Consider the following 26,653-nt stretch of genomic DNA (forward strand, 5'->3'; position numbering starts at 1 on the left):
CGTCATGCCCGCCACTGAGCCGATGAGACCTCGCCCATTCGGTGTTATGTCACCGTCATGAGCAAACGCAAGAGGCCGGGTCGCTTTGCGCGAGAGAAGTCGACTCTTGCGATTGTTTTAGAGGCAACTGGAATAGTGCAGTACAGTAAGTGTGGTTGTGTGTTTTTCCATATTTTGTGGGTTTTTGTGGCTACTCTGAGGCTTTTTTTTTCTTTTTCCTCCCCTGCACGCAAAAAGTACTCGCGAAGAAATTTACGCAACATCCATAGCGGAAGCGTTTAAAAAATAAATTTTCTAGCTCAGTGCAACTTTTGTGGGTAAGTAATCTCAAGATTAAATTGGGTTAAAGTGCACTTGTCCCTGGCGTAGGAACATGCAATTACCACCCCTGGCTTAGAATTATGGACAGAGATGAGCACTGCTGCCCCCAATGCTCACTTGAGCCTCAGAATTATGTGTCGTTCACCTTCATAGGAAACTCTCCCGCAGCTGATGACTCAAGTGAAAGGAAACCAAAATTGCCATTAAATAACTGTAGTTAATTTCAAAATAATATATACCGAAACGTTGAATTGGGCACAGAGTGGGAAAATGACAGGCGAGATGAGTCAAAGAGGAAACAAACACGTTAATGGCAGACTACTTTGCAACGCGCGGTAATTAAAACGCAGATGATTGCAGTGCAAAATCAGACGAGCTTCATTTATTCGCCGCATCTGCAGCTTCCCAAGGCTCGCCTGCACGAAGCTTGGGGGGGCAGTGTGTCTGCTGGCGAACATTGAAAGCGAGTCCTCACTCGGATTTACAAGCCGCAGCATCGCGCTTTGATTTTTATCGTCTTCGCACACAACCATATTGCCCGCGGCGAGGCTTATGACAATTACGCAAAGGTGTCGCGGTATTTTATTATCATTATTTATAGGCGTCTCTTATCGTATGCAATTTGTTGCGCCTTCCTGCGGCTGCGTTTTAGCGGGAGGTACAGTATGAGTGCAATGTAAAGTATGTTGACAATTTCGCTGAGTTTGCAATGTGGGTGAAAGTGCTTTTGCTGCCCGTCTTCATCGACCCTTGCTGGCCCGTAGGGTTGGCCGTGATATCGTTTTTCACGGTAGAATTTGACGATTATCGGGATATCACTTACCCCTTACCTTCTTCGTTGTACAACAAATTTTGGATTGTCGGCGTCTTGTTTTTTATGCTTTGATCTGCCTTAAGTACAAATAAATGTTGCTTGAAAGTTAATTACCTGCAGTCCACTCAACATTAGCCTGCCGTTGGTCATTTAATCATCGCATCTTTACAATTCATAACGCTTGTAACGTGCGTGCCATCGGCTGCACGAGCTATGAGTAAACAATTGATGACTAAAATGACGACATCTTATCGTGGGAACTCTACTGCCAGATTACTGAAACCTTGTACTGACAATCTCGAGCGCAATGCTTTTCTGTATGAGCTTCCCAGTTTGTGAAAAGCTTATCTCACGTTGCACATGGCTTTCCGTAATCATGAAGAGAATCACCCCTCCAGTATCCCAAATGTAAAATTAGCATGGCGTTTGTATGAATCCTTAATGATCGATTCTTGCGCACGTCATTCAATGAGTGTCTCGCGAATGTAAACATCGATGTTAATCGATAGATCGATGCATGAATAATTTACATGCGCATCATGTGGACGCCCTTGGTGAACATCGCTCGTCGCTACAACTTTAGCACTGCGGGCAAACGTCGCCATTGCCCCTCGGTTGCCATCCTGCTGTGACCAGGACAGGGTTTACAATGGACACGGTGGCAAGATGTTAACTACCTCGCCTGGTTTGCAGGAGGACGTGGGTTTGATCCCGACCCTGACGCCTGCTGTATATTTGGAGTTTGCATGTTCTGTTTCCCCGTGGCCGCATGGATTTTTCTCTCGGTTCCTCCAGTTTTGCCCTCCACATTTAGAATCAACATCACGTGTTTAGAGTATTTGGCTGCTCTAGATTTCCACGCGATGAGCCACTTCGTTGACCTCTCATTTGTGGTCAGGTCGCTCCTGACAAAGAGCTACATAGCTTGGTGGGTCTTACCTGGTAAGATAAAACTAGTTTAGTTTAACATTTAACTTAAGCCATCCGACCCCAAAATGTATTTATGAAATAATAAAAATAAAACATAATAAAATAATTCTCACGACGTGTCGAGAAGACAGACCTGTTCTTCACCTGAGGACGGCTGCTTGCGTTGTGGCCGAAACGAAAGACAGACCTGTTCTTCACCTGAGGACGGCTGCTTGCGTTGTGGCCGAAACGTCGTGAGAATTATTTTATTATGTTTTATTTTTATTATTTTATTATTTCCCTTCTACGTGACTTTACCGAAAGAACCAAGAAGATGAATCCCTGCAGTCACGAAAGCTTTAAATCGAAATGTATTTATGAATCGGAAAAGAGCCCTTTGGGCAGACGACGGTGATGCTTAACGGAGCGTTTTCCTAAAGTGTGCCCCTGCCTACTTGTCCCGCCCCGACCCCTTCTCAATCCAGGTGTTTGGCGTGGGTATCCCCAACCCGTACCGGCTGCGCCCGTTTGTTGGGGCGAGAGTCCCCGTCAACAGCAGCTTTTCGCCGCTCATAAACATCCACAACCCGCACAGCGAGCCGCTGCAGGTACGACAAGAACACCGACCGCCATTCGCCACTAAGTGGCGGTGGCGTCACCACGGCGCTTGTGCCAGGCTAAGTGCACTTTAAGGCCACACGCACGCACACACACGCAGCGCGCTGCCGGCTTCTAAGCCGTGGTTCAACGTTTAGGCTCTGGATTGTTGGTCACATTTTCAGTCTCATTCAAGGCGGTCCCCGTGGACTTGCACTTGTGTTTGCCACTGAACTCATTGCCCTCTGTCAGGGGTAGGGAAACCTATGGCCTGTGCTCACAAGTTAAATTCATGCGGCACCACGGCAGCGTGAGGCCCACCACTTTGAAATTATATGAACCATCGCTGCGAAGCAACTTAGCCGCACTAATCGGATACTAGATGGGAATATTTTTGATCTCGTAACAAACGCTGTGCTTCTCATTTTAGCACACCCGGTCATCTTTCAAGACGCTAATTGAGCAGACATTCCCCAGCCCTTGTCCTTTTCACTCCGTCTTGGACAACTGCGGTGGTACCACCAAGCCTAACCTGTCTAACGGGCTGCGCGGTCGTAAGGTTGCCAACATCGCTGTGGGATTCGACGCATTAACCGTGTCGTTTTTCCTCGTTTTTTGGACACATACGGAAGAAGAAATACTCCCCCGGAAAATTATTGATTGAAAGATGTTTAGGACTTTAGCTTTATCGAATTGCCATGCAGTTCCTTTACAAGTCGAGGGTCCTGAGTCATGTCCTGTTTATTTGTATCGGGCGTGTAATACTACGGGTGCAGTTGTGGTCGGCGCACTGCGCTATTAACCCGGCGACCTGAGCTCGATTCCGAGTTGTCATCAGTGGAGAGTGATATTTCAACCGGTCTTGGGCTTTTCCCTACCTTCAACTCGCACTGACCATACGTGGTGAAGTCTGGCCAAACAATCCCCCATGACTAACATGCTGGATACGACAAAGAGATGTGAATTATGATTTAAATTATGTTGATAATACAGTAAGATCTCAGAGTACGCGGCCCTGCTCATTCGCGGGTGACCCCAATTCATACTTACACTTATGACTCGTACTTTTGCTACACGCACGGGGCGGGAAGCGAGGAGTCAAATCACTCCCTCCCGCCATCACGCGAACGTGGATATGATGGTGTGTAACAATCGCCTGCGCAAGAAACGAGTCCAAAAAACGATAGTGTTCTCTCTGACCTGGATTCTGCCGATGATTAGTGAATCATTTACTTAGAGTACTGTGCTTTATTAAACACGCATGTACATTTATATACATTTTATATACACTCTTACATTTTGTATTCAACACTCGTGCGCGAATTGATGCTTACGCGGGAGTACATGGAACCTCACCTTCCCCCCCCCCCCCCCCGTACTCTTGAGACTCCTGTATTGCACTTGAAATTTAACAATTTTTCACGTTACCTTGATACATGGCACTTGATGGTTATAACGTTCAAATGTTTTTTTGAGTTACCTGTTTAATGGGTTTGAGCACATTACCTTGGTGATCTCACTTGATGAGCAACTGTGTATCCCGCACTGTGAATGGTGTGTGAAGGGTGCTTCTGTCACGTGTTTCTTCGGGAGTGTTTCTGATGTTCAAAGGTGATGTCGGCCGTGGTTTGTCACGAGCAGAGCGATGTTTCTGATGATTATCGTTGCTCCCAACAGGTGGTGGAAATTTACTCCAGCGGAGGGGACCTTCACCTAGAACTCCCAACGGGTCAGGCAGAAGGCCCCAAAAAATTATGGGTACGTTGTGTCATAAGTAGTCTGTGTGGTACAGATGTGTGACTTGTGTGTGCAGCGTCGCGGTCGTGTAGCGGTTTGCGCACTGCACCACAAATGATTATTGCGCAAGGCTTAACATTTCTGGTGAATTGCTTGCTAATAGCACTTGCTTCAATAGCCTGTATGTCCTCATGGGGACCTTTGCTTTGTGTGTGTGTATACATGCAGTATACAGCAATATGGAAAGCGGCGGCACAGTGGTTAACGCATGGAACTATGAACCCAGCGACCCGAGTTCAATTCCAAACCATGGCTAACATTGTGGCATATATCTGTACTGGTCCTGGGCTTTCTCTAAGTCAACTTAAAGTAGTACCTGGTTTGGTGTGTAAAATTAACATCAGCAGTGTGTAGAGATCAAGGCGGGCGGATGTGGCGCCGGCCAAACCCCACTCCCTTGTGCGCCCTGCCGGCCGTCATTGGTGCGCGCTTGTAGCACTTGCCCGAACAGCCTGTGGTCATAGGGTGCACCTTTGTCTTTATATATGTATCGTATGTGTGTGGGGAGTGGCGGATTGTGAGTTGGTGCACTTTGATACGTTGTCAGCAATCTGGGTTTTCATACGTCATCTGTCAACAGCCAACGTCGCCCGTAAGGGATCGCATTCTCTCTAGCGCAGGCTGCCATTGTGCAGAGAGTCTGAGCCAACAACGTTTTAGGGCAGGCACCTACCACAGCTCCGTGGTCACCCCCAAAATCGGCGTATCCTGCAGGGTCCCTCCAGGAAATAAAACCGCACTTCCCCCTGCACACGAGCTGTGTGCAGGAGATCGGAGAGTGGTTCCGTGGTCCATCACGTGACGTCTCTATTTTTGGTCTTGTTTTTTTATTTTATTTCGAGTCCAATAGTCGCTCCATTCCTGGCCGGTCATACTCGTGATTATTGAGATACCTCTGCTATAAAGAAGTGCCATTGGCTGATGTTACACCTATTGTAGCTTTTTTTCCCCCTTCATTTCCGTGGTTTTTACGACCGTAAGTTTTGTTGTTTGTGCGTGCGCAGCACTGCCAACAGAGCGTTGTCATTTTTTTTGTGCCTGTGGTAATTGGTTGTCTTCAGCTGGATTGTACTTAGCCCTAGGCCATCTCTGCCTAAAATGAGCACCAAGGCATGTGTGTATTTTGTGTGGCGGAGACCAGCCATTCCAACCTGAATAGGCACTCGCAAACACCACGTAGCCCAACAGGCTGGTCAGGGTGCATGGGAATGCTCTGCGTTCATAATGTAAAGATAAATCAGAAAGAAAAAAACAATAATTTGTTGCTACTGCGGTCGCTATTCATAGGTTGACAGGAATCGGTTAGAAGACATATTTACTTTGAATGGAGTATGAGAAAGGTCATTCCGTTATTGAACGGATAGTCGTTATAAAGCCATTGCTGAGACAGCCCTGTCGGTGATACATCAGACTCTTTAGTTTATTATTCAGTGAAACTTTTCTGCCATAATTTCTTTCTTACTAATTGCGCCAAGAGGCACTGAAGCGGCAGTGTTCTCCATTCTCTGTGGTTTGTACTCTACGACATGACGTGGAAAATAGACTGTTTTGTTTCTGTTATTTTGGCAAAACAGAAGATACTTTGTGTCAGTTTTTTTTTTATGGAGGATAGGGAAAATGATCCATGCGGTTGTTCACTGGAATTTGTCGAACGTTCGACCTCTGCGACCCAAATCGTATCAATTAGAAAATGGATCGATTGTGTAATGCTTTAATGCATGTCATATTGACAATGAAATATAACATAATTGGATCGTTCCATTGTGATTATGTTGATTTGCTGCCAATAGAATTGGTCTGGTGACCGGAGATCAGAAGCGTAATTGAGACGTGCCGTATTTTCTGGATTATAGGGCTCTCCAGAAAGTAAGACGCACCCGCCAAACTTGTGCCCTGTGTCAATAAACTGAAACAAATGTGTTTACATGCACGCACACACATATCACCTACCGGATTATGAGAGGCATCCCCAACCTTTGCTTTAAAATGAATATGATAAAATCACGTAAGTAGAAAAAATAATAGATCGCGACGGTATTTTTTTCCGCCTGATGACGATTGCTTGCGTTGCGATCGAAACGTCGTGACCTATTATTGTTTTTTCTACCTACGTGACTTTACCGAAAAAACCAAAGAGTATGGATTCCTGCAGTCACATAAGCTTCAAATCACGATTAATATGATAAAAATGTAGACTTCTCAGGTCATTACTGTAAGAATTCTGTATATGTATATTTGGTTTAACACGTAGGTTTTCGCGACCAGTATTATTCATAGTAAAGGTTTTTGGGTTAGATCGCGTAAGTATAAATGTGTCGCAACCCTCCACCACCCGACACGGCCAATCAGTAAGAAACGTGTCACGTTAACAAAACGCCAATTAGTTACTTTTTCTGCCCACCCCGGTGTGTTTGAAGAGTAAATGTCGTGGATTCACTCTTGCAACACATTTATACTTACCAAAAACCTTGATTATGAATCTTTATATTTGATCATTAATATGGGGGGGGGGGGGGGCGGAATGTAGCCACTGCGTTGATTTGTGCACTCACCTTTGAACCCAGAGGTCACGGCTATCATCAGTGGCAAGTGATATCTGAGCCTGACCCCCTGCCCGGCGTGGTGAAGTATGGTCAAACAACTCCCATGAAGGACGTGGCGTGGAGAAGGCCTTCATCCAGCAGCAGTTGACAGCGGGCTGCAATTCTTTTAATTCATCATAATCATTGCAATACTCAGCTATTCCTGACCCTCCCGTTTGCAAATTCTGATAGTGCATATCTTGGAGGCTGTCCATTGATTAAATTAGACTGATCGGCCCGGATGAAAGAGAGATGTAAATTATTTACGCCCGTCACTGTAATTTAATGATTCCCTTTCAGCTCTCAGTTCCACACTTCCCTCCCACTGCCCTCCCAATACCCTTTCCTACATTCATTAAAATAAATATTATTGTCCACAAAATGTAGTTTTATTTATATAGCCGTCATAAATCAATAGCGCTGTACTGGGGCTCATCAAACATCCAATTATCTTCTTTCAGTCAACCCCTTCAACCTGAGCCTTTCGCTCCTCTTCCATCTGCAATACCTGTCCTCTGAGCGTTTCTCTCTCTCTCACTCTGACGAACTCGCTCGCCTACGAAGTGGCGACCATCCCAGCAAAAGTGGGTTCGTGAACCCGTCTGCTCAGCAGACATTCATGGGACAATGAAGGGACTTTTAGAGAGTAGTCCTATCCCAGAATAAGCTAAACAAACACGGGCCGGCCTTTGTCGGAGAGCTCAGCCAATCAGTGTTAAGAACCGGCGAATCCAGCAGCAGCTAACAATGCTATATAATCGAGGGAGAAAGTGAGCTGCTCAATTGAGGTACTGAAGATGCTCCCAGCATGTGGAGCGAAACCACCGACACGTGGTTCAACCCCAAAACGCATCGGCGATTTTCGAATCCCTCTCTCCCTCATCCCGACACGATTCCCCACACTTCAACGGCCGGCCGTGTATGCGTCTCGTCTGTCTCTCCGCGTGCCTGCGCAGGAGATCCCGCCGTTCGAAACCAAAGCGGTGATGCGGGCAAGCTTCGTGTCACGCGAGGCCGACAACCACACGGCGTTCATCCGAATCCGAACCAACGGCAGCGAGCCGCACCAGTACCTCATCCTGCCTGTGGAGGTGGAGGTCACCACAGGTCAGGACCATGCGTGGGGGAGGGAGGAATGGGGGTTTGGGGGTGCTAAGGCAGGGAGCGAGGGGACGTAGGGAGGTAGGGAGGGAATTGTACAGCTAGAGAATGTAATAACTGGGGCAAGATGCAAGAGTTGCAGGCAGCTGGAGGATGCCGATGCTGGTGGTCTAATGCTTCACCCCTGCATTGTTGCGAGGCTGAACACATCTGAAAAGAGTCACGAGCGCAGTTTCCTTCCATCGCCACCAACGCTGTCATCAGCTTTGTGATCAGTGCGCATATTTCACCGCAGTGGCATAACCGTCAGAAACGTTGCTCTCCGGTGTGTGTTTACGGGCCGCGCAACTCCAAAAGCACGCCACAGCGTGTGGCGCAGCACAACCGTGACAACCTTGGCGGTCGTGAGAAACACGTGCACGGTTGCGTTACGTTCCAAACTTACGACGTGCCGCATAAACCAGTGACGTATACCAAAATAATTATCCTAAAAAAAACAATTTTGTTGGATTAAAGACAGAATAAGCAGCGCCTAAAGGTTTGGCCGAAAACCTTCATAAACAGATCCTCAACTCCATGGGGAAGCAGTTTATAGTGCATATGCGTGTGTATTCTTGTGTCGGTGTGGTGCAACCACGCGGAGAGTGGTGGCGCAGTGGTTAGCACACTGTCCTACGAACCCGGCGGGCCCAGTTTAATTGACGGCTAACATCGGTGGAGTGTTTTTGAAATAGTCCTTGGCCTCTAGTAGGTTGACTTAGCCTTATATGAGTACCTGCTGCGGTTTGTAAACATCAGCATATTGGGGGTGGCAGGCTGTCAGGCGTGGTTCTGGTCGCACCAATCCCTTCTGCACCATGCCGGTCTTAATCGGTGCTTGCTCATAGCTCTTGGACCAATCAGCCTGTGTAGGCTACGCAGGGAATCTCTGTCTTTGTAGTGGAACCATTTCTCTTGAAGCTTCTCAATTGTTATACGATTTATATATATATTCCCAATAGTTATATTTCCTGAATTTAACGCTTGCAATAATGTTGCTGTATAATCAACACGTATTAAGACTTGCTCATGTATATTTTTGTCTTTTGTTTTTTCCAGTGCCAGGAATATATTCATCAATAGAGATGTTAGATTTTGGTACATTAAGAACACAAGGTAAGATGAAAGTATACATTGGTATTCACGGTTAGGCCCACTCCGGATGTCATTACTTTTCATCGCTTTAAAATAATAAGAAACAAAATTATGCCTCAAATCAAAAGATTGGAATGTTTTTTGAGTTTATTTGATTTCAAAATGTAAAAAAAAACACAAACACAAAAACTGACGTACCGTTTCTATCCTCCTGCAGATACTCCAAAAACATTAAATTTGTATTTATTAAATTCGGGAAGTAAAGACGTACCAATCACGGTGAGTAATTTGCTTTTTCAGTTATTTTTTTGCGCTGCGCACACATTGTTCACGTGTTGTAATGTTTTGTTATGGCTTTCCGACGTGCTTTTGCGCTGTTCCGTTTGTTGTTTGGCATGATGTTTCGACGTTTTAGCTACGAGGTGGGAGCGACATCGTGCCGAGCAAAGATGTTTCGTACTTGGGGGCGATATGTCGCGCCAAGATCAGCCTGTCGTGTTCTCCAAAGCGCTGCTATTGCAGTTAACTTCACTCCTATTTGTTGTTGTTGTTGCGCAGAGCGTTAAATTATCACCACCCAATGACGCGGTGTCCGTGGAATTCAAGCCCATAACGCTGAAAGCGCAAGAAAGAAAATACGCAAAAGTGGCTAGTGTTACATACGATCGTAAGTCAAAGCACCAAGTAAATAAACAAATACCTACATAAATTGCTTATGTAAAAACTGAACTCTACACTGAACACAAGCCAACCCAGTTATTCCATTGCAAGTCTTCTGGTCTCCGCGTATTGCTGTGTTTCCGCGACCATTGAAAAAGACTCGAGCCAGTCTGCACCAGTCCAAGTGTGGCCTAGTGTGGCTTGTGTCTTATCCTGATGCTGTGAGAGCCATGCCACGCCATGGACTCGGAAGTGATCGGAATAAAAAAAATATAACAAGGTTTTACATTTCATTATCTTAGGTTACACTCTACCAAAATGAAATAGATGTTTTTGTTCTGGCCTACGCAAGAGACTTCATTGACGGCGCGTCTCGCTTCTGAATTTGACCCTGTGCCATGAGGACAATTTATGACAGCCCACGTGGAAGGCGTGCAGCACCCTTCCAAAAGGGAGCCACGTGTCTCCATTAAAAGTGAGCTACGTGGCCCCGCTGGTGCCAGCTTTACTAGGCAATAAGTCGAGCCTGCTAGCAAAACCGGGCTGGCTAATTTCCCACCGATCGCATGAACATCACGAGATTGTGGCCCCGTCTGCGTTGCGTGAAGTCGCAAGGGCGTGTTAATGTTTATCCGGTCCTTTAACTACCTTGGCCGCTCTTGCTGTTGACGAGCATGCAATCGGTAGGGAATGGCTCATTAGCATTCACGATGAGCTTCGATAAAGGGAGCACGAGGCTCTCCGATTGGCATAGCTGCATCTCGTCACCGAGCTCGTAGCTCATCATTGTCAGAATTTAGTGCCCGGTGACCCAGCTGGGCCGGTCTTGCGTCTATATTTAGGATTGAGAGAATCTCGTCTGGGTTAGGTTTGCCAACGAAGCAATGGGTTAAACGGGCAGGGCATGTGTGCAGATGACTCAAACCACGTAACAGCGCATTTTGTAAATCTACCGCTGGTTGAGGGCCTACCCCATGCCATGTAGCAACACATGGGGGGTTATTTGACCATATTTCACTCTGCTGGTCAGTGCAGGTTCCTGAAAGCGGCAAGCATAGATTATGGCGCATAGCAGAGTACAATGATGGATTTTGTTTCATTGTCCTCTGTTGACATTGCAGCCCCGCGGCAGACTAAAATGGCTGTTTTTTTTAAACGTGGAGGTTGTCCCTCAAGGCACTATCCAGATCTGACGAGATTGAAATAGTTCAATGATATTTACAAGTAGGAGTTTGGTTAGTGTTGAGTTGACCCTGGACATTATGTAAGCTGGTGATGATGTGAATTTGTTGTTTTGATGTTTTAATCGTGGGAATGCACTGTGTTTCTCTCCTCCTCCCCGCCCCTCCAATGTCCTCGCCTCTTTCGGAACAGCCTCAAAGGTCAAGAGGCCACTGCAGTCATCGGGAAAAATTGTCGTGAAAGCAAAAGAAAAATCGTACCCAAAGCTGGAAATAGTTTATCAAGCAGAGGTGCTGGAAGGGTAAGAATGTCATCTGCTTGTGATAAAACCTCATCGTGTTACTAGTTCTGATGGCATTCAATTTATGTGTCTGGAAACGAATGTTCGGGACATTCACAGCGGATCGTTTGGGTTACAGGACTGTACAATGTACATTGTGGTCAGACATGTTAAACGCAACGTGCAAGGCAGCCCAGCTGTTGGCAAACTAATTGGGACACGGTTTTATATTTGTGCCGAGTCATTCAAATGGTTTAATTGCTATCACAAACAAAACTTGCCCCATGGAGTTTGCTCTGGAGTTTTCTTGGAAGCCGGGCAAACCTCACAGCACAAAGGGAGACAGCATTGCAAATAACAAACAAACATTTGTTCGTATTTCTGAATCAGAGGGATGGCTCATAAGGACCGAAGGGACAGCCTTTTATTTTGCGTTTTGACTTGTGAGATTACTGTGGAGATATGTGTGCGTGTGTGTGTGTGTGCGCGCGTGCATTCGCCTGCGTGGGGAGCGGTAGTGAAGCGGTTAGCGCCGCTGCGCTACAAACCCAGCGACCCGAGTTTGATTCCCGCTCACGGCCAACACCAGTGGCGATTTTCTGAAATGGTCCTGGGCCTCGCGAGGTCGACTCGGTCTCAAAATGAGTACGTCGTCCGGTGTGTAAACTTTGCCGCGAGGGAGACAAAGGCGGCCGGGCGTGGTGCCGGCCACCCACCCCCTCGTGTACCATGCCGGCCTTCATAGGTGCTTGCCAACAGAACTCGTCCCCCAAACAGTCTGTTAAGGTTTTGCGGGGGATCTTTGTTTTTCAACGCAGGTACCTGGGCTACGACCAGGCGGCCACTCTGTTCCACGTGAGGGAGGGTGAGACGGAGCCGTCGGAGCGTCCCGTGTGGCTCACAAACACCTTCAACTTCTCCATCATCCTGCACAATGTGTCGCTGCCCGCCGACGTTCTGCACATGCTGCAGGTACGCTCCTAGCTCGCGCGGATACCTACGCCGTTACCCAGCCCCGCAGATGACGGGGGGGGGGGGGGGGGGCTTTGTGTGGATTTTCTGGGCCCGAGTGTTGCAATGGCCAAACAAAAATGTAATTAAAATGATTGCCATTGTTTTGTCAATTGAAATTGGATTCTTGCATTGACAATAAATACGTCAAATTGTGCGTGTGAGAATTAGTTTGTTACCGTTTAGGCAATTTGTTATGCACTTTAGTACAAGAATGTTACACTTGTGCTCTCGGATCGGACAAACTGCAAACGAGACAGAAAAATATAATTACATCTACAAAGGTGATGATAAATTGGGATGAAACATTCATCTATTCTTAGCTCGAATGTTAATGGTGACTCGTGACAATTCCTCAAATCGTTGTGATCATTACGCGCGTCTAGTTTTAATTCACGGGTTCTGCACGACCTGCACTCGTGTGTTTATCGCACTTCGTCGTGCACACACGTTACCAGGATCAACAAAATAGAACCGTCTCTCGAATCGGATCGCGACTCTCATCGTGACAGCTCACCGGATCCGCCGGGGGCGGGGGGGGGGGGCGGAGGGGGGGAGTGAACAGTGACCGTAACATCATCTTGGTTCTTTCGGTAAAGTCACGTAGAAGGGAAATAATAAAATAATAAAAATGAAACATCATAAAATCATTCTCACGACGTTTCAGCCACAACGCAAGCAGCCGTCCTCAGGTGAAGAACAAGTCTGTCGGGAACGCTGTCTGACGCTGTCTGAATTCAGACGCTGTCTTCCCGACAGACTTGTTCTTCACCTGAGGACGGCTGCTTGCGTTGTGGCTGAAACGTCGTGAGAATTATTTTATTATGTTTTATTTTTATTATTTTATTATTTCCCTTCTACTTGACTTTACCGAAAGAACCAAGATGATGAATCCCTGCAGTCACGAAAGCTTTAAATCGAAAAGTGACCGTAACAGTTTGCGTGTGAATGCACAACGCACTTGCCGTTGAGTTGTGGTTTTCTCACCGGTCGTCGTCGCCACCCCCAGGTGAAGAATTTCAGCCGGGCGGTGCTGCTGCGACCCCAGGAGAGCTGCTACGCCTTCTCGCTCGCGTTCACGCCGGCGCCGCTCGACCCTCGGGGCGCAGTCCCCGGCGGGCTCGCCACTAACGTCATGCTCGCGACCAATGCCTCGCACTTCCAGCTGCCTGTGCAGGCCTACACAGGCTTCCTCAGCGTAAGGGGACAGTGGGGCGAATTAATGATTGTGAACACGTACATTGTTTAGTAATATTAAGAGTAGCAATGCCAGCAGTGTTTTGCCCGGGAAAACATCACGGACTTTTCAAGGTTGTTCTTCAGGTCTTACATTGGAATCTAAATCGGGTGTCCGGGTTCAGTGTGCATTGCGGCTTGACCTCTTGCCTCACCGCTGCACTCGATGATAATAATAATAACAGCAGCAATGCCTGCTATTTTTCAAGAAATCCTCACTTAATGGAAAGACTCGTTTTAAACAAGGACTTGCTTTTTGAGATGTTTTGTGCCATCTCCGTTAATTCTTGTTTGGCTTCGTGTGAGATGAAAGTGGAGTGTCCCTCGGATGTTTGATTCGTTAACGAGGGTGCTCATGTGAAATATTTTTGCGTATTTTGGAGTGTGCGTGTTGATTGGACACGTTTCAGGACTCTCCGTAAACTAATTGTGAATCGTGCATTGCTAATTTGTTCATCGTTATTTAGCGCCCCTCTCTGCTTTTTTATATTTCGCTTTCACCCTGCACTTGAGAGTATAACTCGTGCTGACAATGATGATTGATAATGATTGGAGATGATGATGATGTGATCGCTAATAATGGTAATGGTGACAATGACAGTAGTGAGATATTCACGACCTCGTTTGGTTATAAAGGAGGTCATGGGTTCGATCCCGACCCTGACGCCTGTATATTTTGAGTTTGCAAGTTCTCTCTCCCCGTGGTCGCGTGGATTCGTCTCCAGGTCCTCTGGTTTCTCCCTCCACATTTAAAATTAACCACGTGCGTTTTAAAAGTATTTGGCTGCTGTACATTTCCACGTGATGATAAGCCCTTCGGTTGAGCTATCATTTGTAATGGCCAGGTCTCTTCTGAAAAAGAGTTATTTTGCTCAGTGGGGCCTGACCTGGTAAAATATAAATAGTTATTGATTAATAATGATTGTTTACCATGCTTTATTTTGATGATGATGATGATCTTTTTTTTTTATTTTCCCCAGCATGTGGTGCTGCCCCCGAGCCTGCAGGAGAGCCAGCTGGAGTTCGGGGTGCTGGGGGCGGCCGACACGGTGCGAGCCACCGTGCTCATCCTCAACAGCAACCCCATAGAGGTGAGCCTCACCGCACCTGCTAAGTCTCATCTGTTGAGACTCACCTGCTGAGACTCACCTCACCTGCTAAGCCTCATCTGTTGAGACTCACCTCACCTGCTGAGACTCACCTCACCTGCTGAGACTCACCTGCTGAGACTCACCTCACCTGCTAAGCCTCATCTGTTGAGACTCACCTCACCTGCTGAGACTCACCTCACCTGCTGAGACTCACCTGTTGAGACTCACCTCACCTGCTGAGACTCACCTCACCTGCTGAGACTCACCTGTTGAGACTCACCTCACCTGCTGAGACTCACCTCACCTGCTGAGACTCACCTGTTGAGACTCACCTCACCTGCTGAGACTCACCTCACCTGCTAAGCCTCATCTGTTGAGACTCACCTCACCTGCTGAGACTCACCTCACCTGTTGAGACTCACCTCACCTGCTGAGACTCACCTCACCTGCTGAGACTCACCTGTTGAGACTCACCTCACCTGCTGAGACTCACCTCACCTGTTGAGATTCACCTGTTGAGACTCACCTCACCTGCTGAGACTCACCTCACCTGCTGAGCCTCATTTGTTGAGACTCACCTCACCTGTTGAGACTCACCTCACCTGCTGAGCCTCATCTGTTGAGACTCACCTCACCTGCTGAGACTCACCTCACTTGCTGAGCCTCATCTGTTGAGACTCACCTGCTGAAACTCACCTCACCTGCTGAGCCTCATCTGTTGAGACTCACCTCACCTGCTGAGACTCACCTCACCTGCTAAGCCTCATCTGTTGAGACTCACCTCACCTGCTGAGACTCACCTCACCTGCTGAGCCTCATCTGTTGAGACTCACCTCACCTGCTGAGACTCACCTCACCTGCTGAGCCTCATCTGTTGAGACTCACCTCACCTGCTGAGACTCACCTTACCTGTTGAGACTCACCTCACCTTCTGAGACTCACCTCACCTGTTGAGACTCACCTCACCTGCTGAGCCTCATCTGTTGAGACTCACCTCACCTTCTGAGACTCACCTCACCTTCTGAGACTCACCTCACCTGCTGAGACTCACCCCACCTGTTGAGACTCACCTCACCTGCTGAGCCTCATCTGTTGAGACTCACCTCACCTGTTGAGACTCACCTCACCTTCTGAGACTCACCTCACCTGCTGAGACTCACCTCACCTGCTGAGCCTCGCCTCACCTGCTCACCTACTCGGCCAGGGGGTGTGCGTGCCCGCGTCTTCTCTCCCTCGGTGTGTTGTTATTCAACGGCTCATCTTGCCGCTTGATTGGATTTCATGGCAATTTTAACAAACTTTTATCATAGCTTTCCCTGGGTTCCACCGATAATCGTTTGCATGTGTTTATATTTTTTTGTATTTTTTTTTTACGTCTGGTTTTATTCTATTCTGATTGGGTTTTTACTGGTGTCATTATTTAATATTTTTACATGCGTATATGTTGTTTTACCTCGAAAGTATAGCGTTTTGAGATTTAGATTTTGAAAGGTCCTTTGTATAACTAAGTTTATTATCCTTACACAAATCTGTCGGTGATAAAAAATAATCCATCATAACGGCGTGATAGCGCAGGCTTGAAAAGCATACGTTTAAAAGCACATGCAAACGAGTGTACAATTCGCACAGCCTCAGTGCGTTGTGAACAAATCTGCATTTCCTGAAAATGTGCATTGTGGTCCTTGTCATAGGTCATCATCACAATAAATGTGATGCAGTGGTAGACAACTGAAGATATTTGGCCTACTCTTCCACTCTTGCAAAGTCTGCCTCTGGAAACCATATGCGTATAGTCTCCACTTCCACGCTAAGTTGCCCATTAGCTCGGCAAATGTCAATAGCTGTCAGTTTTGTCGTACGATGCTTAAACTGATGAAACGTGTATTTATTAAAAGCAATGGCACCGTAATTTCTTTCAATTGCCTTTCTACTGAGTCATCGGCTTATTTTATATTGAGGCAACTTTGGTGACCTCTGTGCATAGTTCAATGAGGCCATCCCTGGGCTGACTCACTTGTATAAAAAATAATCACCGGGGACACACGGTGTTTCAACACCAGCCAGCGATGAGGACAAAGGTGACTGGGTGTGGTGTGTGCCCCCACCACCAGGTTGAAGTCACTGCTATGGTAAACACGAGTCAACATCGTCATAGGTTGCGGTAGCTTTTTGAAGGGTCACGGTGCTGCAGCCTTGCGATTTCTTGCTTACGCCGCTGCTGGCTGGAATGACCTCCGCTAGAAATTTGGCCTACTCTTCCACACTGAAATCGTGGAAGAGGTGGGAGTAGCCACGCTTTGCCCCCCACCGTACCTGACCTACAAATGGACTCACTGTGGTGTACCCATTGATGCTGCTGGGTGGACAGAGGCAGGGGAAATTAAGAAAGTTGCCCATTTTCTGAACTGCCACGAACGGGAGATTGAACCAGCAACTTCTGGATTGCGAGCCCAGAGTGCTAACCATCACACCATGGTGGCGTCCTCAATTTTTGTGTGCAAATAATAGTTAGAATAGAATCCTTTACAGCACTGTCACACTGTTGGTCATGGGGGTCGTTTGACAACCCTTAACCGCACTGGTTTGTGCGGGTTTGTGAAGTTGGTGGTGCGTGTGTGCCGAGGGCGGGTTCAGATATCGATCGCCACTGATGTGAGTCGTGGCTGAGAATCAGACTCGCAGTGCCGAGTGCTTGCCGTTGTGCCACTGCGTTCGTGGTTGTAGTATGTGGAAATCTCGTCGTGTGCATAAACTGGATATTATCTTATCAAACTGTCATTCACTCTCACTGCTGTCTGCCAAAGTGGCCAGTGTTCACCTTCACAATGTCTGTATTAGCAACGTTCATAGCATTCGATTTTTTGCTTGTATTAAAGCGACCCAAACCCTCTCTATGAAGGAATACACCACCGAAATACAAGTCATTGTTTTTCTCAAAATATACACAAGCGCGCGTAGATACACACATCTACAAATTACATGGTTTTGCCGGTATTGCGGAAGACAGTAATTTATCAGTGTGCTCTGAGTTGGCTACGGTTGCGTGTCACCATCGTCAGCCTTGACCTATCCACTGCTGGATGAGGGCCTCCGCAGGCTGTCATTGTCCCTCACCAGCAAAACAAAAGTCACGTGGATGACTCTGTTCGTGAAGTTCACCTCAACGGCAACCGTGGCAGTAGCGATAGACGAGTGACAAGGAGGCAACCGATCGCTGGTGAGAAAGCAGCCCGAGGAAATCGTCGTAGGTGCTGCTCACTAACAGCACTTGCCCCCCCCTACAGTCTGTTCAAGCGAAACTGGGGGCATCTTTGCCTTTGGCGTGAATCTTCCGATCGCCCTGTGGTTACTGCTCGACGTTGAATTCCTTCAATGGCAGTGAGGGAGTAGTAACTCGGTGCCCCGACCCAGATTTGCACAAGAGGAGGAACCATTTTGTGCGTAGCGTATCGCGTTAAGATTGTGAATGCTGCGGAAGCTTATTTGTTAATAAACTTCTCTGACAGTGATTGGCGGCTGCTAATAGAGCCCTGCAATTGTGATTGGCTCTCGCTAAGCCACATCACGTCAAGTGGTTGTAAGTGTACTAAATTTCCATGGTCTCTCCATAACGGCACTTTCCCCAGCAGTCGAACTAAACCAACAGAGGCATTTGGTATACAGTATTACAGGATGTTTTTTTGCCTCTTCCGAAATCAGGGGAAATGACCGCGTGTGTTCAAATAATTTCTGCATTGAAGTTTCGTCAGATTTTACTCTTTTGCAAAACGTATTCTGTTTATCTTCACGGCCGCTGTTGGTGTAGCAATGTGCTGTGATTAATTGTTTAACAGTCGAGCCCTCGTACTTGCCCGTAAATATTAATATATATTTTTTTATTATTGATAATAAGCACATAAATGTTCCTGTGCTTTGTCAATCCAGTACGGTATGAAGGCACCCCACCCCACCCCACTTCGTTGCGTACCGAGTGACCTGGGTTCATTGCCCTACCATGTCTAACGTCATTGGCGAGTGATATTCGAACCGTTCCTGCTCCCCACCGTGCGTCACCTTTACCAACCCGCACTGACCGGCGGTGATGAAGTATGGTGAAAGAACTGCCAAACACGACGTGGGGGAAGCCCCCTTCACCTAGCAGTGGATTGACGAAGGGCAGTACATTTTTACTCTTATTATCATTAAGAGCCTTCTGAGACAAGTCTCACGCAAGCGAGAAGTGGAGAAAATATATTAATGTTGTGTTCGTGTTAGTGCACAACCTTCAACAAATTCCAAAGCTGAGTGCTCATCGATGTCATTTAATACATGCGCCTACAGCTGTCTGCCACACCTAACACGCATATTTAATGTCGTGTGTTTGTTCAAAAGGCTTTGTCTTTGATACAATCATGTCGGTAACATCCGCAGTAAAAAAAAACATTCTGGCAATAATCGTTGATCCACAAGGAATTGTACCACACCGTTAATATAGCCGAAGTAATTAAGTGCCATGAATTATTGTGTGTGTGCTGTGGGGAAAGTGGTATTGTAGTGGTTGGGGCACTGCACTACAAATCCGGTGACCCGAGTTCGATTCCTGGCCATCGTTAACGTCAGCTGCGAATGTTTGAACTGGGTTTTGGGCCTTCCCTGGGTCAAATCGGCCTTAAACATTACTACTTGGTGCAGTGTTCACACATTGGCATTGAGAAGACAAAGGCAGCCAGACTTGTTGCCGGTCACACCACCCGCTCGTGCACCGTACCGGCCTTCAGAATCAAAAGTGTATTACCCCGAGTAAATACAACCCATTGGAGCTACACAGCTCTTTTTTCATAGGTGCTTGCTAACAGCACGCTCTCGTGGGACTTCACTGGCGATCTTTGTCCTTGTGTTCAGCTGGCGGGGGATCTTTGTCTTTGTGTTCAGCTGGCGGGGGATCTTTCTCTTTGTGTTCAGCTGGAGCTGAAGGGCTGGCAGGTGATCGGGGAGGGCCTGACTGCCGAGCTGCTCGGGGTGGAGCGTGGCAACCGCACCACAGCGCAGGCCGCACCAGACCTCGAGAACCGGCAGCCCGAGGCACACCAGAGACCGGTATGGCTGCCTTCCCCCTTCCTCCTTCCCTGCCCCTCCCCCCTGCCCTTGCACTGCTTTCCCCCCCCCTCCCCCGACCCTCCTCTTCCTAGACCAGGCCAAGTTTGGTTTTGCAATGGTGTGCGAAAGTGAAGCGTGATTGTCACGATCGTTGTTGTGATTGTTGCTGTCATTTGAGTTTTTCGCTGTCGCCATCGTGGTCCGTCACCGTTATCACCATTGCCATCATATCATCATTTATCGTTATCGACCGTCACCACCGTTTTGCATTGTCATCGTTGACATCTTCAATAATTTTCCTGAATAATCGTCATCTGTCCTCGACGTCATCACTATCACCTTCATTTGTAATCACCAAGTAAATTACCAGACAACCGCACGTACGTGCCAGGAATAAATGAAAGGATTGACAGTGTTACCACCTATCTCATTTGATTTAAACCTGCGCCCCCACGAGGCATCGGGCCATGCCACTCCTCGGCAGAGTTGCCCGGGTCGTCCGCACCTCCGATTAGTACGGTTGGCTACGTACGGTGTGAAAGAAGTTCAACTTGCATACAATCGCCGAATCGGCAGTGGCTGTGTGTCTGGCGATCGCCATGGCTGAACGTCCACACGCCTTGCAGGTCACGCTGCCGCCGGGCCACTACGCGGCGCTGAGGGTGACGCTGAGCGGCGCGGGCCGGGAGGGGACGGTGGAGGGAGCGCTGCAGGTCTCCACCGCGTACGAGGTAAGCGTAAAAAATTTGTCACGTTGACAAAAGACAAATAGTTCACTAGTTTAGCCCACCGGTGTGTTGAAGAGTGGATCCGCAACGTTTACAATTTGAGTACGATGTTTTGCTGGAAATTACATCCAGCATCTTTGAGCAATTTGCCTGAATTCTGTTGTGGATTTACTCTTCAACACACCATCACTGACGTTATGGGTTCGAATCCAGGCAGCGGCCTGCGAATTAACTGCATTCCTCAAGTTAATGGTCACCGACGTGTGCACAAAAAAATACATTATATTTGGTTAAAAGCCAGTTCTGATAATAAGAATATCAGTTTGATTGTCATGAAAACCATTATCCTCCAGCAGGATGGGGAAATCGCTGCCCCTCGGTATGTGGGCCAGTGGTTACTTGGAGGGATCTCAGAAGTAGTTTTGTGATGTTCGTTTCAGCGGGCCATTTTCTCTTAACACAAAGGGTTTGCATTGTTCTGCAGCAGTTCCCAATGGATTTATTTTTCTCTAATGACGTGATGCCAAACAGCGCACATGGGATGATATTTGTCGAGGAATAATTATGTTTTAAATGTTCATCTGCTCAGATCTTGCTGTGTTGTCTCGCTTGCAGATTTTGACGATCCCCGTCATGGCAGTCATTGCCGTGGGCTCGCTCAGCAGCCTCCCCTCCCACGTGCATCTGCAAGCCTCATTCCCGGTGAGGAATGCGTAAATAAGGCGGAACAAATAATGAAGCAATCAACTAATTGGTTAATTTGCATGTCATTCAGCTTTCACGCAATAACACTTTAGGATTAAATTGAGCGACTCATCCCAAGGTGAAATGTTCTGCCCTTGAACTGTAACGCAGCGACGGTGAGTATTTAAAATCGCAAGATGTAAATATAATTGTGTGCTTTGGTGCAGGGTCGAGCGTAATGCGTGGATAAAGTTCAGAGAGGAAGCCATTTTTGATGAATATTGAACAGACAGGAATTTCATATCTCCTCCTAAAATAAAATGTCTTTGTCATTTACCCGCCTATGGGTTTTCTGGACCCTGCACCAATCCAGGCAGCTTCTGGACCGGTTTCAACCTTCAATGGAATTGTCACCCCGAATCGAGGCAACTCGTCGAATTGCAATGAGTTAGAAAAGTTACACGCCAATCCTCTGACACCAGCTCCTGCTCCGTACAACGGGGGTCCAAAAGCCGTTAGGGCTATAGAAACCCTCCCAGCCGTACTACTGCACCCCCCCCCCCCCTAGGAGTACTACTACCCCCCCCTCCTCCTGCTGTACTACAGTTCTCCCTGGCTGCACTCCAATCCACCCCGGTTGTACGATCCAATTTGGCTGCACAAGCGCTCTTCTAAAGGCTCACGCACGCGCGTGTGTGTGTGCGCGTTTCCGTGCGCGCAGGGCAAGGTGGTGCAGCAGCCCGTGTGGGTGGCGAGCTCGTTCTCGCGTGCCGTCCGCGTGGAGGCCGTGCGCCCCCTCGGCACCGACTCCCGTTTCTACTTCCGCCGCGCCGAGGACGGCTCGGAGGAGCTCGAGCCGGGGCAGAAGACCAAGGTGACCCCCGCCCCCCACCCCCCGCCCCCCTCGTCCCCATTGCGATTTAATGAAATCAATAAATTTTGCGGGGGCCGCCCGGGTGTTTGGCGTCGCCGCTTTGATTGTTTGCGTTGCTCTTGGAGACGGCTGGGCAGAGCCTGCAGACGTCAATCGCACGTTTGTAAGTGGAGGGCGGCGCATTCCCGGGACAAGTGGCAACACGCTCGGCCGAGGTGTTTTGAGTAACCCCGATTTGTCTTTGCTCTTGCGAAGGGGAACCCCTGGCCCATTTGTTTACATCGGAGCAACGACGCTCCGGTCTTGCGTTGCGGTGATGGTTTTAGGTACACACGTGCGCAAGACGAGAGCACTTTACCTTGCATGTGTTTCTTCTTATTTGCTCTTGCTTTCAGATGCACCTGCATGAGAGTGGGGAGGCACTGGACGGATTTAGTTGATTTTAGACTGAGAATGTTGAGCAGGTGACCTGAAGTGACTTGAATGACAATGGCAGGGCAGGTCACGTGGGTGGGGGTGGGTAGCTGCTGCCCTCTTTTGTTTGGGTCAGAGGGCACTTGAAGGGATCTCAGAGAGAACTCTGTGATATCCTCTATCGTGGGCCTTACTCTAACACGGAGATTTTGTCCGCTCTGAAAAGATCCAAAGAGATTTGTCGTTTGATGACAAATAGGAGTAAAATTAAATCCATAAATAAACGGTAACAATAGGGGTAAAATTGTGGATATAATTTATAAAAAAGAATAATTACGCGATAAAAAAAAAACAGTGGCTTGCACTTTTGCTCCACCGCGTATATTCACTGCTGTCGCTCAGCTTTTTGAAGTCGTGGTGCTTCTCACTGTATTTAGAGCAGCGAGCGATGTCTCCACCGAGCTGCTTCAGTAGAGCAGTCGTGTCAAGGGAGTGCAGCCCTCGTGGAGGGAAAGAGAGGAGTCTACGCATGCCACCGCCGTCACTGCCCATGTGCTGTCAATCTGGCCTGGGAAGACACCAATGCAGCGCACAGAATCTGCCACGCATTATAGCAAATGTTTGAAATGGAAACGATGCAGTCCCGTCATGCCACTTATTCTGCCTGCAGGCCACGTTCGCTGCCGTTTCCTCCCTGTGGAAACGTGGTGGTGGTCTAGCAATGTGAACCTTTCTGAAAAATTCCGGTACACATGCTGGGTGTGCTCAGAAGTGGCGGAATGGCGAACCGCCGTCTACCGACGCGTTTCCACCACTTGTTACACCTAAGCATCTCACGATTCGCCCAATAAAATTGATCTCAAAATACATACGCACGTTAAATGCATTTTTAGGCCCAACAAACAACATAGAATCAGCAGGTTGGACTGTACACAGAGTGCACAGACAATTTAGCATCGATGAGATGAAAGAGCACAAAAAGTTGGTAGGCACAGCACTATCGATGATTGTAGCAGCAGGCATGCAGTGCAAGCTTTACACAATATAGATGACACAAGCAGTACAGGCAAGACATTACAAACAAGTCGAGAAAGGATTCTAGAATTGAATCTCCACCCCCCGAATCATCACAATGCAACGACGTAGAAATGGTGTGAATGGTTACACGCCCAGCTTTGAGATCGTTTTGCTTTGAGCTATGGCTTAAACAGAACCGCGTTTGGATATTCTCAACCATGAAGTCCTCTCCACTGCATCACACTTTTGCTCTGTTATCGTGAGTGTACAGTAGAATATCGTGTATCCGATTCGCTTAGGACTTCAGTTTTTGGCGGATATGTGAACAGGTCACATTTGTGAATATCCACAGAAATTGACACTTTGTACAAACAAGTTACTGGACAAAATGAAAGCACAAACTGTGTTTTAAACGTGGGGGACTGTGCTTTGCTGCACTTGAGAAGGAAACGAATGCACGTGAGTTTAAGAGCACATGACTGTCTGTGAAAAGGTCGGGGGTGTGGACATCTTCACAAGATGACAGTTTCACCTTGCGCACGGCTGCACTACGCGTCAGCGGTTAATGGGTCAAGATGGATATATGCCGGCCATATACATATAGACACGTGACGTTGTACTGCATCCCAAACAAATGCCGTCATGAATTTTGCGCAAATTTAAGTGGGTTTTAATATGCACGCTACTTTGCTCTGTTTCAGATCGGGAATATTTATTTTAATGCAAGCGCAGCTTGTGATACGGACTGTTACGTTGGAGGTAAGCGAACGTTCGCAGGGTCGGGCTGTCACGTGGCCTGGCATCACGATGGCCATGGTCGATACGGGCACCAGGAAGGGATTGTATTGGGGCGTCATGGGGATTTGTTCTTTGGAGGACTTACACATGGAAGCCCATGCATAAACAAGTCTTCCAAAGGATTTTATTTGGAAGAAGAAAGCCCCCAAAACATCTCTTGTGCCTAACTTTGCACAGGCAGGTGTCAACACTGGGTGTTGTTTTGTGTCGTGCCCAAAAGAAAGAGAAAAATCTCTTGTTATCATGCTCTTCTTTACGAGGAGCTGCACAGGAAGCGTCAGTCACAGCTATCTTTGCCCCGCGGTGGCAAGAAAACAAAAATGACATGAGAATGAAGCTTAGATTGAGATCGTTTTTACGCAGACGGAGATTGACCTTGTTTCATTTTTTTTACGATTCCGTAAATCCCATTGTTTTTATATCCAGAGGAGCCTCTTTTACACGACAAACGTACATTTCATCAAGGAGATCTGCGGTGCAGACGTAAAGTGTTGTTTTAATAATAAAAAATAACTCGGGCACAAGGAACCATATTCAAGCTCAAAGTAGCCTTTGGTCCCAGTGTGCGTAAATATTTTGTTGTTCTTAAACTTTGGTCGCTTTAAAGATAACGGTCTGCGACGCTGCCTCTTACTTTAAGGAGTAAGCCACTGTAAATGATAACTGTATTGCTCTATATGGCTGCAAAGGTTTTTGTGGATTGATCTTTGGCTTATTGATTTATTACGTTGATATCACAGCATAGAAATATCCCCTTATTCATCTGTTGTTTAATGGCGGAGTCACAGAACTAACAAATCAACGTACGCACACACACATGTACAGCCTTGTTGTCAATCCGCTGCTGGATGATGGTGTCCTGATATCTTGTGGGTCATGAGGATTGCTTGACCATACTTCACCACAATGGTCAGTGCAGATTGGTAAATTTAAGGAGCATAAATGAGAAAGTACAGTAAAAAAAAATAGATTTTACGGCACTACCCTTTACTGCCTACCATGTATCTGCGCAGGAGCCTATAACACCTGTGGCACCGTTGTCGCCTGTCCAAGCACTCTCCATGCTCAACCCTGCTTAGCTGAGTTCTGATGAAATCCTGTACATTCTGGGTGATTTGATCACAGGCAAAGGATAAGCAACGATCATCACATGAGGGAGTAATCAACAGTTATCGTTTTTAACGCGAAGTGCCTTGGGCATTTGCTCGTTTCAGCGGGCATGCGGTGGCAGGACAACCTGAAGAAGGAGCCGGCAGACACCGACTCTAAGCTCTTCCGCGAGCTTCAGCGCCGCTGGGCGTCCATGCGTGAGCGAGGGCTGCACAGGTGAGCGCAATTGCTCTGAGAGCGATACTGCGAAACCAGTGCTGTGTCTAAAACCAGGGCGGTATGACCAGGCCTGTGTTATTGACCAGCCTGTCTCCTTGACCAGGTCTGCCTCTTTGATCAGGCCTGCGTCCTTGACCAGGCCTTTGTCTGAAACCAGGCCTGGGTCCGAAACCAGGCATCTGTAAGAAACCAGGGCTGTGTCTGAATTATTGGTTTTATGACCATCCGACATTAATTTCTCACTGTACTTGGGTATGTGGAATGTGCACTCCCCTAGTGTACAGATACAAATGGTCACATGAAGGACTTTCTTAAGAGCTTCTGTGAAATATATTTCCACAAGCTGTTCTCAAATACACGGGGTGATGCACTGCAATATGTTTGTAAAGGATGGTTCTTTTCATGAAAATGATGCAAAAGCACAAACGCAATATACTATTGTGAAAAAGGATTAGAAAACTTGTATTCTTAGGATACAGGTGTAGTGAGTCCAACTGAGTCGCAGACGTTGTCTTGGGAGCAACACGATTTATTACATCAACTCAACACAACGTAATGTGACCTACACTCGGGTGTTGAACGCCCATCTAACCACGCTACGGCAGAACTAGACACGGTCCCGCTATCCCAGTCTGGACCACGAGCTGGCTCCCGGACCGCGTGGCTAGAGGCTTCTTCTCCCCGACGTGGATCTTCTTCACCAACAACCCGAAGAAACCCCGAGCCCCTCACGGGGCCCCCGTTATATCGGCCCGGGCTGAGGCTGGCTCCGCCCCTCGCCCCGCCCACCTTCTAGATCTCTCGAGCTCTTTCCCGATGGCTCCCGAGAGCTCCTCTATACCACGTGACCACCCAGCGGCCCCCGTCCACCGGTGGCCCCCCTCCAATATCATCCGGTCACGTGTCGGCAGGTCAACCAGCGTATCATGCCCCAACGTAACCCTGGCTGGCTGACGCTCCCTCTCGCTCCCTCACCGGGAGCCGCACCGCACACTGTACGTGGAGCCTCTGCGCTAAT

The 26,653-nt window shown here is 47.7% G+C and overlaps 1 protein-coding gene across 2 annotated transcripts in view; it reads left to right on the forward strand.

Annotated features, from left to right (window-relative positions):
• Positions 1-26,653, forward strand: part of TMEM131 (transmembrane protein 131) — a 109,129-nt gene that overhangs the window by 59,995 nt on the left and 22,481 nt on the right. For both annotated transcript variants that reach the window (XM_078602917.1, XM_078602918.1), the window contains exons 7-22: positions 2,530-2,652; positions 4,319-4,399; positions 7,977-8,127; positions 9,220-9,276; positions 9,473-9,534; positions 9,814-9,922; positions 11,290-11,398; positions 12,196-12,349; positions 13,398-13,586; positions 14,605-14,715; positions 19,657-19,791; positions 20,418-20,522; positions 21,135-21,221; positions 21,925-22,077; positions 24,210-24,267; positions 25,521-25,632. In XM_078602917.1, coding sequence (XP_078459043.1) covers positions 2,530-2,652; positions 4,319-4,399; positions 7,977-8,127; positions 9,220-9,276; positions 9,473-9,534; positions 9,814-9,922; positions 11,290-11,398; positions 12,196-12,349; positions 13,398-13,586; positions 14,605-14,715; positions 19,657-19,791; positions 20,418-20,522; positions 21,135-21,221; positions 21,925-22,077; positions 24,210-24,267; positions 25,521-25,632 — 1,796 coding nt within the window. The remainder of the gene's footprint in view (positions 1-2,529; positions 2,653-4,318; positions 4,400-7,976; positions 8,128-9,219; positions 9,277-9,472; positions 9,535-9,813; positions 9,923-11,289; positions 11,399-12,195; positions 12,350-13,397; positions 13,587-14,604; positions 14,716-19,656; positions 19,792-20,417; positions 20,523-21,134; positions 21,222-21,924; positions 22,078-24,209; positions 24,268-25,520; positions 25,633-26,653) is intronic.

The sequence above is a fragment of the Lampetra planeri genome, chromosome 19 (genome assembly GCF_965212315.1).
Source record: "Lampetra planeri chromosome 19, kcLamPlan1.2.h2, whole genome shotgun sequence".
NCBI classification, from domain to species: domain Eukaryota; kingdom Metazoa; phylum Chordata; class Hyperoartia; order Petromyzontiformes; family Petromyzontidae; genus Lampetra; species Lampetra planeri.